Below are 15,994 nucleotides of genomic sequence, written 5' to 3'. Positions count from 1 at the left end.
TAAAAAAACTAAACACCAAAATTCTGGATGCAAGATCAGGATTGTGATTATTATTGGAAGTGCAAATATGATGATACTCGCAAGTTCCAGTTGTTGGTAAAAAAAACTAAACACCAAAATTCTGGATGTAAGATCAGGATTGTGATTATTATTGGAAGGCTTCTTGTGGTTTCACAATTACTGTAGCTTCAACTTAAAAAGGTCCTTCACGGGAGAAATGATAGAATCCTAGAAGGCGCAGGCCGAAGATACCATACAAGACAAGACAATGTAAAGCCTCGATCGCAAGACAAACCAATGGGACCCCACTTTCCCATCCTTCCGGGATAAACTGCTCGGCTAACTTTAGAAGAGAACGCAAACCCTTGGACCCGATTGAGCCGGTGGGGTCCCTACTCATCAGAGTTATATTAATACGGTGCAATTTAATTAGAAAACAATAACCTTCGTGTCCCGATCACCATGGATCCAAAATTAAAAACGCAAGGAGGTAGTTATCGCTCCTTGGAACAAGAAGAACGTGGGCTATTTGATTTCCTTCTTGGACCTCGAAATGGATGTTATTTCCTTTGGTGATCGGTAAGAGGACAGGAGGACCGGTGGATGACTAATTCAAGGCCGTTACTTGACGGGTGTTGGACAGTGGACACTGGAATTTAAGCCGTCGGAAAAAGTTGTCATAGTGTCCGGACTGGTATGATTTTCTGAACTTTCATTTCGGGCTTATTATAATGATCATGGCTATCAATATTGTGGTGTATAATATTTTTATTTTAGAGTTGTTTATTTTAAATCTATAATGATTAATAGATTATATAAAAAAAAAATTAAGTTGTCCTCAGTTTATAAACCTTTCGTTTTTTTTCTTGGAAAGACAAAAAATAATAATTGTACTATAACAAAAAATAGTAAAATATATCTGAATATACAATATTTTTACTAAGCATTTTAAAGTTTTTGATAATAGGAGGCCCACCATCTATGATAAAGGTAAACTATTAAAATTGGAGACAGTTTCATGTATAAATAGTAAATTCGCTCGTAATCCGCAATGAGTTGGATTATTTTTTTTAAACCTAAAAAAAATATTATGCTTATAAATTTTTTTAAGCTGTATTATTAAATTCGATCAATCGGTTGAATCTTAAAATTTATTAATTTGATTTTATATTTAACTCGAGTCTTTAATTAAACTAGATATGAGTTGACCCAAACTAAACCAATTAATTTAATGGGTCAAAAAACAATTTAGATAACTAATAAAAACATGACATAAATTAAAAAAAAATTAAAATAATAATTTTTTTAAAAAATATTAAGACAATGCTAAATTAAATTAATCTAGGTCATCTTGTAACTTGGAATTATGAACTTTAATAAGTTTAATAACTTTTTTATTTTTAAAAATTATTTTTATTTATTTTTTTAATAGTATTATTAAATTTGATCAATCGGTTCAATCTTAAAACTTGTTAATTCAATTTTGTATTTATCTCGAGCTTCCAATTAAACCATGTGTGAGTTGATCCAAAGTAAATTAATTAATTAAATTGGTTTAAAAATAATTTTGATAACTGATAAAAAACATAATATATTCTTTAAAAATATTTTAAGGTAATATTTTTTTAAAAAAATATTGAGGCAAAGCAAATTGAATTGACCGTGGTCATCCTGCAACTCGGAATTATGAACTTTAATGATTTTAATAACTTTTTTTTGAAAATTATTTTTTTAATAATATTATTAAATTCAATCTTAAAACTTGTTAATTTGATTTTATATTTAGCTCAAGTTTTTAATTAAATTATCTATGAGCTAACTCAAAGTAATTCAATCAATTTAATTGGTCCAAAAACAATTTAGATAACTGGTAAAAACATGACAGAACTTTTTAAAAATTTTAAGATAATAGTTTTTTAAAACAATATTGAGACAATACCAAATTGAGTTGACCTTGGTCATCTTGCAACTTGAAATCATGAACTTTAATGAGTTTGATAACTTTTTTGTTTTTGAAAATTATTTTTATTTAATTTTATGATAAAAATAAATATTTATAAAATTAAATAACAATTCTAAAAAAATATTTATTTATGATCATGATAACCCTGCAGAAAGTATAAAATATAAATCATGAATTCTATTTTTCAATTAATTTAATATTTAAAATGAGTGAAATAAAAAAAACAATTGAAAAAAATTAAAAGACTAAACAAAATATTAGGTTTGATGGGTAAATCTACTAAATCTATAATCGAGTAACCTGAATTAATAGTCAAACCAACAAACTGGGTAATATAATCTATTATGATTAATAACTTATTATTTTTTCTAAACTATTATTTATTTAATTATATAATAATAAAAATAAATAATCTAAAAATTAAGTATAAAATCAATATTATTATTTTAATATATTTTTAAATAAAAATACTTTTTAAAAAATATCTGTTATGATCTCAAACTTGCGCTTGAATTGGTGTCTTAAATAGTAACTTTTCTTTTAATATTTTAATAGCAGAGCTATGATATAATGTTTCGGGGCAAAGTTGATCCGATCACTGTCATTAATTCATATTTATAGATTGGGTTGTAAATTCCACAATTACCCAATTTTTATGTTAGAAAGGTAGAGTGTATAGTTAGAACCAATAACTCATTGTTTTGTTATATGTGTGTCGATTTGTGTGAAAGATTGAATTTGTTTTTACAAAAGGTTTGTACCCCAAAATTAAATTGATCCAAAATAAATTGATCCATATTTATATGCATACACGCATATAACATCTTAAAAATATATAAATTCTAATATATTTCTTATTATAATATATTTTATATAATTTATTGAGTTATTGATTCTAAAAAATAAGAAAATATGTCAAAATTAACAATATAATTATTAGATCTAGTTATTAATAAACATTTTATTTTATTTAAGAATGTAAGTGAACGATATACATAATTATTTAAATTTAGAACAAATTACTAATAATTACAAATCGTATTTTCGTTAAAAACTCGTACTATACAAAAATCAAGGAGGGGCTAATTGAAGTTTTTAAGGGACATAATTGAACAGCTTATATACTTATTGTTCCAAAATTGAAGTTTTTAATACTTGGGGCAAGAGCGGCTCCTGCCCCCCTCCGGCCCCCTATTATTGTGTCCTGGGATACCCTAAACTCAGCTAAGGCAGGTGAATGACATCCAAGAGTGGATGTTTCAGGTGCTGCTTTGAGCTGCTTTCAAGATCTCTATAAGATTTCACCGGGGTTTCATGGATTTCTTTTGCTTCTGGTGCCTAGATCACTGACAAAGCTGGCTGCTAGTGTTCTAGTGACTGAAGGGTTAACTATCTGGCTATCAACCATCAAGTCCAGGCTTCACTATTGCTATTTATTGTTTTATTGTTACATCTCCTTCTTCTGAGTGGGATTAATTCTATCCAGGCTTCACTATTGTTATTTATTGTTTTATTGTTATATCTCCTTCTTCTGAGTGGGATTAATTCTGCTATTCTCCCGAGTCATTCTTTGTCTGGCTATCTAACTCTGTACTCTACAAAGTGAATAAAACCGAGATCTCATTCATCAAAAATAATAATAAAAAAAAAACAAAAGAAAAAACATAACTGTGCCGCACGATGCCTTTGTTAATTTAAGGACACATGAACCGCAAAACAATAAGATCCCAGGAATCGCCACGAAGTAAGGATTCTCGGTTAGTAGAAGCAGACACGTTAACCTTCTCCCACAAACACGTGTCCCTTTGAGGTCACGCTTGCATTTCGGTAGCTTCCATATCCGTAGTTGCTTGCACCACTGGTCACCATTCATGCGTCTCCATCGATTCATTCATTGCTTTTCTTCCCTTATCATCGTCACTCATAGTAGAATCTCGGCACGTACCAAGAAGTGAAAAGAAAGATGAGCCACAACTTGGAAACAAGGTCATTAATGGGTGAAATCCGTCGCTTTGATAAATGTTGTTTCTTCGACTTTGGCCACCCTCTCCTTAACTGCATTGCTGAGAGCTTTGTCAAAGCCGCTGGGGTAAACTTGCATTTCTTGATTAACTGCTAGTAATCAGTGTTTGTAAATGCATGTAGTGGTATTTGTTTTAAATACCAGACTTTAGATAAAATTAACAATACCATGTTGGTCATATTTAGATTGGAGCAATTCAAGCGGTGTCACGGGAGGCTTATTTCACAGCCATTGAAGGTAACGACGAGCACATTTAATTTTAATTATTGCTTTATTTATTTGTCTATTCACTTTTGTGTTGGAATTACTGTTGTTTGATTCATTGCATGTATGTGGATGTGGATGTGGGTGTTAATTATTATTAGGTGCTGGAATTGAGTCAAGTGGTGGCGTGCCACCGGAGATTTCTGTTGATGGCAAGAAGCGCCATCGTGCCCCTCACCTCAGAGGTACGCGGCCTGTTCTCTCAGATCTTTGATCTGTTAAATGTGGCAATGAAGTTTGATTTGCTAGATAATGGTATTAACGCTGGTTATGAATATGGTTCACGAAGAAATCATATTGCATGACGTGTTTGAAACTTTGTAATAGATATGTTACGATCCAAGTTTTCTATTTAATGTTACACAGTTCAACAGGATATAAAGCTGCGATTTCCCCCCAGTATTAGGATAGTCCTCGGGTGGGACATGAAAAAATTTCCAGTTAATCTGTCTGGTGATTATTGGCTGAAACAGATACTATAGTTCTAGATTTTCATATCATGAGTTACGGTGTTAATATAATTTCTTGTGCTTCACAGGTGAAACCAACATAAAATCTCTCGAAGCCTTGGTGAGTTTCAAATCCTACCCTTTGTACTCGTATTCAGACCTTAACATGGTTTCAGATTAGGGACATTTACCTGTGGCAGCTGTCACCAAATGCTTGCCTTTGAATAACTACTTCCTTCTGTTGATGCAGTTTGATCTGATTTTTATGATTCTAAGTCATATGGTTTAAACGAACTGTTTCTCTATTCTACATCTTTAGGAACTTGAAACTTCAATTTTCTCATCTGTAAATTTGCCGAGGGACTTATTTTCTGAGGCAACAATAGCTTTTCCATGACAAGTTTTTCGAGTGCCGCCATGTCTCTAACATCGCGTTGTTATTTTGTTTGATAGGTGAGGAACACTGGAAAAGAATCTTTACAATGGGGTGAGAATACATTTGATAACTGTATCATCTTGTTTAATTTCTTAATATTTTTTGGTCGGGGGTCGGGATGTGGGATGATTTTGCATCTAGAGCTAGTGTTTAGGTCACTCTTTTGTAGCAGTCATTTCAGTTCATTATTTTGTGTAAACTCTTTAGTATAATTATATTTTGCAAAGCAGTTAAAAGCGACATGTACCCAGTGTAGCGTGTGAGAATTTCCGCGGGCAGTGAAAAAGAATGTGCATTAAAACGGCTAAGAAAATTGTCTTACTGATGCTGCAGGACTGGCCGCAGGAGTTTATTCAGGTCTCACTTATGGACTAAGCGAGGCTCGTGGAGTTCATGATTGGGTAATAAGGCCTTTCAGGGATAAGTAAATCTATCTTCTATCTTTTGACATTGAGGATAATTGCTGTAAAAAAAGCTTGATGATTTCCACATGATTTCCATCACACATGCTATTGTGCGAGGCCTATTCCGTTAGGCAGTTCTCTCTCTCTAGATTACTTCTGTTATTCAATACTAAGAATCTCCCTTGAAATTGGTGCAGAAAAACACAGCAGTGGCTGGAGCAATAACAGGTGTGGCTCTGGCACTTACAACAGCAGATATATCCCATGAGCAGATTGTGCAATGTGCTATCACTGGAGCTGCGATCTCAACTGCAGCAAATCTTCTTACAGGGATATTCTAAGTAGAAATTTATAAGAGACTACTGGTGTCTCGAGTTATCGAACCTTGGCTTCCATTTTTCAATCTAGTTCGTGACGTGTTGCTGCAGTCTTGAGAATGTTTTTATAAAGATTTCCTTTTGAACTTGATGTTTTATCATAATCTGTGATCCCTAGATGGAGGTTTTGGCCTGCCTTTCATTTCATGTAATAACAAAGCTTAATTATTTAGTTCTTTTCATGTTTTGATTGGGGTCAAATGCCCAACATTGAGATAGGCTTGGATAATGAGAAAATGCTTCAAAACTTTATTCTTTGAGCTATTTCTAAAACAAAGAGGTCCCAAGTCGTGAGACAGATAACTAGAAATGAAGATCAGAGAGCTGGAGTTTGGCAAGATCCTATCAGTTGCTATAGTCACATATGATGTGGGGATGCCACATACAGGAATGTTTTTATTAAAAATTAATATAAATTATATTTTAAAATTTTATTTAATAATTTAAATTATTAGATTAAGATAATTCTTTAATATATTTACTATGAGCTTTATAGTAAGAGTTTGGAGTGTAATTATGTGATTTTTCAAGTCTAGTTTAAACAATTTTAAAATGAATTGATGGATATAATTCTTCCATGAGTTAAAATTATTGTATTTTTATTTTAGTGTTTTGTTGAATAGCAATTGTTTATTGATTTTTAATTGAATTGAAATGAAACTGAGAATTAGATGCCAAAGATGAAATTAAGGTTATACTGATTTCAAATTGCTTCATTACCTGCATTTGTTCACGAACCTATGCACATGATACCTTATTTTCTTTGTATCTTAAGCAGGATTCCTTTTTTAAGATTCTTATATCACTCTAAAAAAAAAATTAGAATAAAAAATTAATTTTCTAATTCTAGTTTTAATTTAAAAGGGAAATTAAAAAAATTTCAAAGAATTTTTTACTTTGAAATAAATCAAAATAATATATTTTTAAAAAAATTATTTTTGATATCAATATATAAAATAAAAAAATTAATTTAAAAAAATCCAATAAGTTTTTAAAATGTTTTTTAAACTAAAAAACAAACACATTCTAATTAGAGTTAAATAGAAACTACAAGATAACCCAAGTAATGTACGTTTTTTATCTTTTAAAGTTTAATTAAGTTCTAATTTAATTTTTATCATTTTAAATATTAAAATCTTATTAATATCTTTAAATTAAATTTATTTTGAAGAGTTACAGACATCTTATTAGGGATACCCTTTTTTAATCTTGTCTTGACGTCCAGAAGGTGACCCCAAAAAGCATCTGACGACTTAAAAAAAAAAAACATATCCAGGCCGATATGAGGCCTATTTCTTGGGCTGATGAATACATACAGTCTTCAAATCTCGACCACCTTGGACTTCTATATATATACAGTCTTCATCATCTCTACCCCTCCCGTTTCGATCAGGACCATCAGGTCCCCGAAAATTATAACGCGATCTTCATCGTATGCACCTCTCTTGCTCTCTCTAAAAATTAGGGCTCTTAGCGTTCGAAATTAGGGTTTTAGAGTCTCTTAATTACTTTTTTCTATTATCTATTGCGGGGTAGTTCACGAATAAACTAGGTTTTATTGAGATCGATTTCACAGAAACAAAATTTCCGAGCTTCTATTTCGGGTGATCTAAGGATTTGGTATTACTGTAAAAGGGTTTGTAAGTATGTCAAGTAAGAAAGAAGAGAAATCTCAGGTTGCGGCGGAGAGGATAAAGGCCGCAGCCTTGAGTGCGGCAAAAGGTTTAAGTAGAGCCCAAGCAGAACGGGCAGCAGCAGCAGCTGCTCGTAATGTGAACGCTTATGGGCAAAAAGAAGAAGGGCCGAGTCGATGGCAAGAGAAACGAGAAGCAAAGAGGCAGATGTATTTAATGAGTACGGAAAAAGCAGTGAGATTGGGTGAGCGAAAAGATCTTAATTCTATGTCAAAAGCTTTTGGTGGTAATGGACAGTGCCAGAAGTGCTTTCAAAGTGGGCATTGGACTTACGAGTGTAAGAATGAGAGGGTTTATATGTCGAGGCCATCAAGGACTCAACAACTTAAGAATCCAAAGTTGAGGATGAAGGTTTCGACTTCTTGTGATTTGGAGAATCCAGAAGCGGAGGATGAGGAGGGGCGAAAGAGGGAGAAGAAGAGTAAGAGAAAGCACAGGTCAGATTCGGATTCTGGGAGTGACAGCGAGGCTTCTGTTTTCGAGACAGATAGTGGGTCGTCGTCTGTGACAGGGTCGGAGTCTTCGGATGAGGAAAGTAGTTCGGGGTACAGTTCATCTTCTTCGGAGGAAGAGAGGCGGCGGAGAAGGAAGAAAAGGAAGCAGAAGAAGAAAGAGAGGCGCAGGAGGTATAGCTCGTCCTCTGATGAGTCTTCTGATTCGGATTCGGTTTCGGAATCTGATTCTGATGACAAGAGCAGCAGGAAGAAGAGGAGGCATAGCAGGAGGAGATGAAGTGAATCAATCAAGAACAAAGGAGCCGTTTGTCTTGTCTTGTGTGTCTGGCTCTAGGATCATGAGCTTCCCTCATATTGGACTCAGCTGTGATCATGGGCCAATGTGGTAGGTTAAGTAAAATAAGTTAGCTGAGGAGTTTTCTTTGTGTGTTTTTGCATATATTGTTGGCCGTGGTAGTTGCTTTGTGATGCAATTACGCTTGGTCGTGATAGTTGCTTAAAGACGTTAAACTTGTAACAGTTTCTGTGGTTCCTAAACTTGGTTTTGTAAGGTAGTCATGAATATGATATGTATGTGAAAATGGCATGCCTTCTGCTCTTCTTTCAAATGGTTGTTTGTGGAATGCACTTTTACTTCTTGTTTTAGCTAAGTAATGGTTCATGTTACTAGTTCTGTAGAAAAGTATCGTTATTGTTGAAGAATCAAAACCATTTGAACTTTCAGTGCTAAATTGTGTATGTTATTATTCCCTTTCCTGAATTACCTCGCTGGCCGTCCATTCTTGTGGTTTAGCAGATTCAAATTTGACCTGCTAACCAGACCTGACGTCAGATGAAGTTGCCATGCCTACTGGGAACTTTGGCAGGTGATAGACCCTCAATTCTGCTGATAGATTTAAGAACAAAATGGGATAGCTATTCGAGGCAGTTAAGTATGATTCTTGTTATTGAGATGTGGTTCTCTCAAGAAATTGAGTTAACTCGGTCGACATCCGATTAAATCATATGCATTCAGGATGCGTTGTTGGGACGGTTCATGAGTTAATCTCGAGAACAAGCTAGCATTTCGCTTTGCTAGTAGAGGGACACGAGCGTCCAGGTTTTAACCTAGCTGGGCTGAAGTGCTGAACATGTTAAAGGATTAAGATGCCAAATACATGTCCTGCATAGTTCTTTCTGCACATTTCCTAAAGCGGTACGATTATGTCCTCTTTAGAACATGGAAGAAACGCCTACCATGCCTCTAGCTCTTACCTGAATTTGGACTGTCCAGTTAACTTATAACAAAAACAACGCTTTAAAAGAGGTTGGGCTACTTTATCACATTTTCCATAGTGCTCTCTTGATACCCCACCAACCCTTTTGGCAGGAGTGTTGATATGTAGAACGGGAGGAGCAAAGGAGATGGGATCAGTTGTGTAAAATTGCAGGAAGAGGTTGCAAAAGAAACATCTTTTTACAACGAGTGTGTACCAGTTCTACCCTGAACGGTAAGCCTTTCTTTTTGTTGCTATCAATCTTCATATCTCCATTTCAAGAACCTGCCATGATTGACAAACCTAGTGCTAAGCTATCCAGGAGCAGATAATTTGTGACTAATTATGATTATCTGGACTCCTTAGCGGTTTTATTTAAGTTTTTCCACTGCTTCAGCCTTCGCTATGTTAATGGTGCACATTTCTCTATTTCTACGGGATTTAATATTATTTTTGCATATCCATGCTCCATCTTATATTAATTATCCGCCGACGCCTATTTTGAATTCTTTAATTAAGTTTCCCGCAAAAGATCTCTTAGACAGTCTCTCTGAAAGTTTCCACATGGTAAATTTGTTTACTGCGCTGTTGATAACCAGTACTGATCACCATCTCATCTGTGCGTAAAGCATATTGACGTTCACATCTATGTTTTTGTCAAGTATGATTATGTTTTCGGATTTTGTAAGTTTTCAGCAACAATATTCTATGCCCCATGGAAGATAAGAAGCATAAGATTCTCCCGTATCATTATTATTATTATTATTTAAATAAATTAAGTTTCAAGATTTTACTCATTTTCTTTTCGTTCCAGGTTATTTCAATTTTATTTTCTGATGTGTGGGTTGGCGAGGTGTCCCATGTGGGCTCAGGTTATTTTCTGATTTATAATTTTATTTTTTTAATTTTTTTCATCTTGTAATTCAAAATTTAATATTGATTTTTTTAAAAGAAATAGATTTTATTTTTTTATTTTACTTTTTATTGGATTAACTTGGTCTCATAACTTTATCCATAAATTAGGTTGGCTAACCCGACCATTCTCAAGTTTTTTTTTTAATTTATAATTATTATTTTTTTGTGTGTTTGATAGCCAACCCGACCATTCTCAAGTTTTTTTTTTAATTTATAATTATTATTTTTTTGTGTGTTTGATTTTTTTAATTTAATTATTTAATATTTAACTAATTAAAAATTCAGTTTTAAGATTTTATTTAAATTTATTGCTTTTGTTAAATGACTCGGTTGGGTTTAATGGTTTAACATTTGGTTAGTTGACATTTTTTTTTGCTATTTTTTTATTTTTTTATTTTTAGTTTTATCATTCATTGTTTCTTCTTTAAAATTTATTTTTATAAACTTTTTTTTTTTTTTCAAATTGTTTTTTATCCATGCCGCTGCAGAACATCTAGTATATATATCATGGGTGTGTATATATAAAGCAATGGAGGCATTATATCTATACCTGGCTAGTAATTAATTAAGTATATCTTTTATCGTTAATTATATTCACTTGAATAATAATTAATTATTCTTTAACCGTAATAATACATATCTTTTTCTGTGATTTTTTGGTTCTTTATTATGAATTAAATTTGTGCGAGGAGCCAAGCCAGCTTGATGCATACATCCGTCAATGGAAGGAGAAGGGTCTTAAAGTTAGTGGATCAGTCTGCGATGTATCCTCCCTGTTTTGTGGAAAACTCAACATCCTTGTAAGTATCAACATCAGTCCATGCATATAAATAAAGTTTAATTTCTTCATGATTATGAAGTGCTTGTCTTCATCCTAAAAAAAAAGAAAATCTGTTCATTAGTGTTGGCTACTAAGACTAACTTTCTATTAATTTGCAGATAAACAATGCTGGAACCAATGTGTACAAACAAACTTCAGACTACACGGCTGAGAATTTCTCATTTCTAGTGAATACAAATCTCCAATCCGCTTTCCATCTGTCCCAACTTGCACATCCACTTTTGAAAGCTTCAGGAGCTGGAAGGATTGTCTGTGTCTTCTATTTGCAGTGTGGTATCTGTCAACATTGGGTATCCTATTTATTCAGCTGCTGAAGGTACTCGATTCTCTTGCAAGAGTTTGTGCGTTTAGTTAAAAGTTTTTCTAAATGTTCTAACTTGTTTATGATAAAAAGTTAAAAAATGCTCTAGGGGGGATTCATCAACTCACATGGAACCTGGCATGCGAATGGGCTAAAGAAAATATAAGGGTTATTTCCGTCGCCCCTTGGTTCATCAGAACCCCGATGACTGAAGATGTAATACTCTGAAATTCATATGCTTTTAATTTAGTTAACCTATTAATTGTTTGACGGAAGCTTAATTTTCCATTTTGGCATTGTTTTCCCATTCAATTCTTATTCACATGAAAATAAAAAATGCAGGTACTTTTGTGTGTGATGTTAGGGGGGTGAATTATATCTAACATTTTTACTGTCTATGTAATTAAATCTCAAAAAAGAACATGGTCACTCCAGTGGCCGTCTTTGAACTGTTTTGCAGGTTGAATGGCCGTATATCACTTCATATAATTAGTTTTTGACTCTGGATTTTCATGATCATCTGAAATTATAACCTAATGACTTAAATAACCTTTATTTCATTTTCCTTTCAGTGTCTTAAAAATGAAAATGTGAAGGAGCTTGCTTATCAGACCCCAATGGGACGTGCTAGAGAACCCGGAGAAGTCTCTTCTGTTGTCGCATATCTTTGCCTCCCAGCGCCATCTTTTACGACCGGACAGGTCATTTGTATTGGTAGGGGGATGTCAGTGAACGGCTTTTTCATGGGTTGAAAAAAGCACACCACTCTAAGTGGAGTTATGAATAAGAGGATCCCTAATCGCTAGTGGATAATGAATATTCATGGTAGCATGATGTAAAATTGTAAATGTGTGCGCTTTTGAATATATTCTTGTATCTGGGAGTTCTAGTTATTGACTTTTATATCTGGAATTTGCAAAATAAGTGTGATATTATTTCACCAGATGCGTATGTAGACAGTATGACTGCTATATTGCCTTGAATGTCGAGTCTTTTAAGAAATGAAAGTTTAAGCGGGTCGTGTCTTTAATCAGCAGGGGGTCCATATCACACATGAAAGGGTTATGACTGAAGAAAGAAAAATAAAAAGCGCGAGATTAAAGCAAAAGCTATATATAAAAGTGGACAACAATCTAGTTTTCAATTCAAGCTTAAGAAGAGTCCCTTTGCATATAATGCAAAAAAAAAAATTTCTGCAACTCGCAAAACTAAGATTTGTTTCTAGAAATAGGTGGTGAGCATTAGAGATGCAGGATTACCTGCACCGATATACCAAGAATTTCTTTCGAATAAATCCACACAGACTATATTAATTACCTATTTGTTTAATAGAGATGCAGCATATATTCTTCGCAAGATGAGCTTGCAGATGCCTTAACCAAAGCTCTACCAAGAACAGAGTTTAGATAACTCAGAACCAAGACCGGAGTTTCAGTGGAACCAGCTCCAACTTGCGACTTGGAGATTCAAACAAGGTAGAAGACGACTCCTAAGAGCTTATAACTGATGAAGCTCTTGATAAAACATGTCAGTGTAGAAAAGACGCCCTTGATAAAACATATCAGTGTAGAAAAGACGTTGTTATGAATTTGCTTGTTTCAGCTTCTCGAAGTTGTAACAACATTACACAGATAAACTTCAATGATAATCTCAAGTTCCACCATCCCTCCAGCCAAGAATGACAAAGTTGCCTTCGTAATCTGACAGGTTGCCGATTTCACTCTTTCACCGGTCTTGAGCAGACAGGAAAATACACTTCTTTAGTTGAAGCAGGAGGATCTATACTGTGATTGATTGACTGGAAAGCACAATCAGAAATAGGGTGAATTTAATGAATATGGCGGAGAATGTTTGTGTTTTTTTTTAATATTAAAATAATAATATTTTTATTTTTAAAAATTTATTTTTAATATTAATACATCAAAATAATATAAAAATTTAAAAAAAAAATTAAAAAAAGGGTTTAAACTCCGTTCATAAACACACCATGTTTAATTTTAGCCATGGTACTGACATGACTTTAAAAAGCTGACCTCCAGAGGCAAGATTGACGTGTCTGTCTTCGAGGCTAACTGACTAACAACGACATGTCATTCCATAACATAAGCGTGTCTTTGTAATTAACAGACAGAACCTCTCTAGACTAGAGAGCGGAGAGCAGAGGGTGGATACTTGTCAAAAGAAAAACATAAAACTTGCATCAAGATGAGTACCATGAAATTTTGCCGCGAATGGTAGCAGCATCTCTTCTTTTTATCAGCCATCTAAACTTCGTTCACTTCTTTTATTTTTTCTTCGATTAATCTATTTATTTATACCATAATGTTTTGCAGCAACAACATTCTGTACCCTAGAGAAGACAGAGATCAGAAGATCCTTCTTTACGCTTGCCGCAACTGTGATCACCAGGTCTAGGCTTTTATTATAATTCAATTTAAAACTAAACCCATTATTTATTAAAATGAAAAACCCTAATCTTCTTTTTCTTGGGTTTGTTTTTTTTGTTGCAGGAGATTGCCGATGATAACTGTGTGTACCGAAATGAGGTGCATCACTCAGTAGCAGAGAGAACTCAGGTATTGCAAGATGTAGCTGCTGATCCAACTCTCCCTCGCACTAAAGCTGTTACTTGCACTGTATGCAAACATCCTGAAGCTGTCTTCTTCCAGGTTAGTGCTATTTTTTATGCTATTCTGCGCCGATGGGAATGTTCTCTCTTCTTTCTTTTTTTTTGGTATTGGATTTTCTCGAATATTTGGTGTATGGGTTTGTTAGTATTATATTGAATTTTCTTGTTGCGTTTTTTAGTTGGCCTTTGGCAGAAAATTGTTTGCTTTATTATGATAAGTGACAGTGCTCATATGGAAAACATTTTAAAAAGTTATGATCTGAAACCATATTTAATAAGAGCAAAAAATGCAGCCATTAATGAAGGGGAAGTACACGACTTAGGTTTGATTTTTAAGGGGGTGTAGTGTGAAAGGTTGCTAGAGCATATCTGCAGCTGAAGAGGGACGGGTATGCTTTATTTAACACAATGCCATATGTTGGTTGGGAGTTGCTGACATGCAAAAGTAGTTGAGGATACACTGGTGATATTTGAAAAGAAACACGTTGAAGATAGTTTTAGCATAGCTATGGATGTAGTGGAAAGATCTAAGAGAATCATTAGTCTTTTTAATTCTACATGGTTGCGCATTTTATGTTTCTTTTCTGCCAAGACAAATGAGATTAGATTAGCATGTACTGAATTGTTTCCTTGTTTTTCCGCTCTTCATATGTATGTTTCACCATTTCACATTGATTGGATCGATCGCCCTAGATGTCTCAAGTAAAATATATTTTTACATAAAAGACAACCAATTCATCTTATATTTTACTGTTCTGCAGTCGTACTCCATTAGAAGTTTCTCTTCGTGGTTGCTGGAATCATATTTGAGTTGGTTACTCCTTTAAAATGCAATTTTAGAATCCCTCTAAATCTACGCCATGGCATTTGGGTTCTAATTTTATGTGATATCTTCTGTTTAATTTTGAAGTACTACTTTTCTTGAAAGATGACTTTCATATAGACGTGCAGAAAATGCCTTTGTTAATATTCTAAAACTCAAGCTTTTGACTTGTTCCCTTGAGATTCAAGTGTACGGTAGAATGCATCATAGGGAAAGTGTGGACTCGCAATAGGCTGTCTTGTTTTCTTTTCTGGAATGATATTTCTCACCAGTTTGTCAATGTATGTACCTGCCACTGAGTTGCCATTATGCTCGATGTCTTATTAATTCATTTTCAACTTGTTTTTTGGTGAATCTATCTGTTAGCAAGTATTGGGAGCTACCGTTTACTTGAGAACTTGGTTTACTTAGAAGTCATTACTATTCAAAATGTGCTTATTGGGATCATTAATCAAATGAACTTGCTGCAATCTTTTAATGGCCTTGTAATTGCATGAAACAGCGATTCTTCAAAGTTCTAATGTTAAGTTTTCTTCAATCACGCAGGCAACTTCTAGGGGAGAGGAGGGTATGACGCTGTTTTTCGTGTGCTGCAACCCGAATTGTGGCCATAGGTGGAGAGATTGATATTCATCTGCCCACCAATGAAAGCTCTAAATATGATGCATTTAGAAATGTTGCCTTCAAGATGGATCTAGTTGAGACCCCATGTACGGTTTCTGATCTGCTAATTTTGCGGATGGAGATTTTTGCAATTATTTTATATATTTCTATATGCGTTCCAGTTAACTCTCAAGAATTTTTTTTATCCTCGATAGACCAAATTTTGAGGTTCAACCTTTATTGGTTACAGCTACTTCAGTATGAGGGGGGCGGGGTCTGATTTTTACATGATTGAGCCTTCATATTTCTAGGCCTCGTTAATAATGCTTAGAAGGTTCCTTCTCATTTAACTGTATGTGCCATAGGAGCAGACTAATTTCAGCTTATTTACGAATAATCAGTTTCCTGTAACTTTATTCATAAATGTGCTTATCGGTTCTTACCGAATTGTAAAATTAATTTGGAGGGTAATGGGGTCGAACATGCATAACACCTCCCAAGACTTTGAGAACACTGGTTCAAACCTGACATTTGAGAACAAGGACTAAAATGTGAACAGCA

At 34.0% G+C, this 15,994-nt stretch overlaps 3 protein-coding genes across 3 annotated transcripts; all 3 read left to right on the top strand.

Moving 5' to 3' along the window:
* The first annotated feature begins 3,659 nt into the window (after positions 1–3,659).
* On the top strand, positions 3,660–6,112 carry LOC105122698 (outer envelope pore protein 16-2, chloroplastic-like). Its single transcript, XM_011021961.1, has 7 exons — positions 3,660–4,052; positions 4,172–4,223; positions 4,352–4,435; positions 4,789–4,820; positions 5,153–5,186; positions 5,469–5,536; positions 5,737–6,112. Exons 1-7 carry the CDS (start codon positions 3,927–3,929, stop codon positions 5,878–5,880), a joined length of 540 nt encoding a protein of 179 aa, XP_011020263.1. The 5' UTR covers positions 3,660–3,926; the 3' UTR covers positions 5,881–6,112.
* A 1,147-nt stretch (positions 6,113–7,259) lies between these two features.
* On the top strand, positions 7,260–8,673 carry LOC105122689 (zinc finger CCHC domain-containing protein 10-like). The gene is made up of 2 exons (XM_011021951.1): positions 7,260–7,352; positions 7,526–8,673. Exon 2 carries the CDS (start codon positions 7,563–7,565, stop codon positions 8,340–8,342), a length of 780 nt encoding a protein of 259 aa, XP_011020253.1. The 5' UTR covers positions 7,260–7,352; positions 7,526–7,562; the 3' UTR covers positions 8,343–8,673.
* Positions 8,674–13,457: 4,784 nt separating this feature from the next.
* NRPB9A (RNA polymerases M/15 Kd subunit) lies at positions 13,458–15,737 on the top strand. The gene is made up of 4 exons (XM_011021941.1): positions 13,458–13,612; positions 13,712–13,787; positions 13,889–14,047; positions 15,377–15,737. Exons 1-4 carry the CDS (start codon positions 13,584–13,586, stop codon positions 15,455–15,457), a joined length of 345 nt encoding a protein of 114 aa, XP_011020243.1. The 5' UTR covers positions 13,458–13,583; the 3' UTR covers positions 15,458–15,737.
* The last annotated feature ends 257 nt before the right edge of the window (positions 15,738–15,994 follow it).

Source organism: Populus euphratica, unplaced genomic scaffold (genome assembly GCF_000495115.2).
Source record: "Populus euphratica unplaced genomic scaffold, PopEup_1.0 scaffold1.1, whole genome shotgun sequence".
Classification (NCBI taxonomy): Eukaryota; Viridiplantae; Streptophyta; class Magnoliopsida; order Malpighiales; family Salicaceae; genus Populus; species Populus euphratica.
The sequence above is the reverse complement of the archived record's forward strand: the minus strand, read 5'-3'. Positions and strand labels throughout refer to the sequence as shown.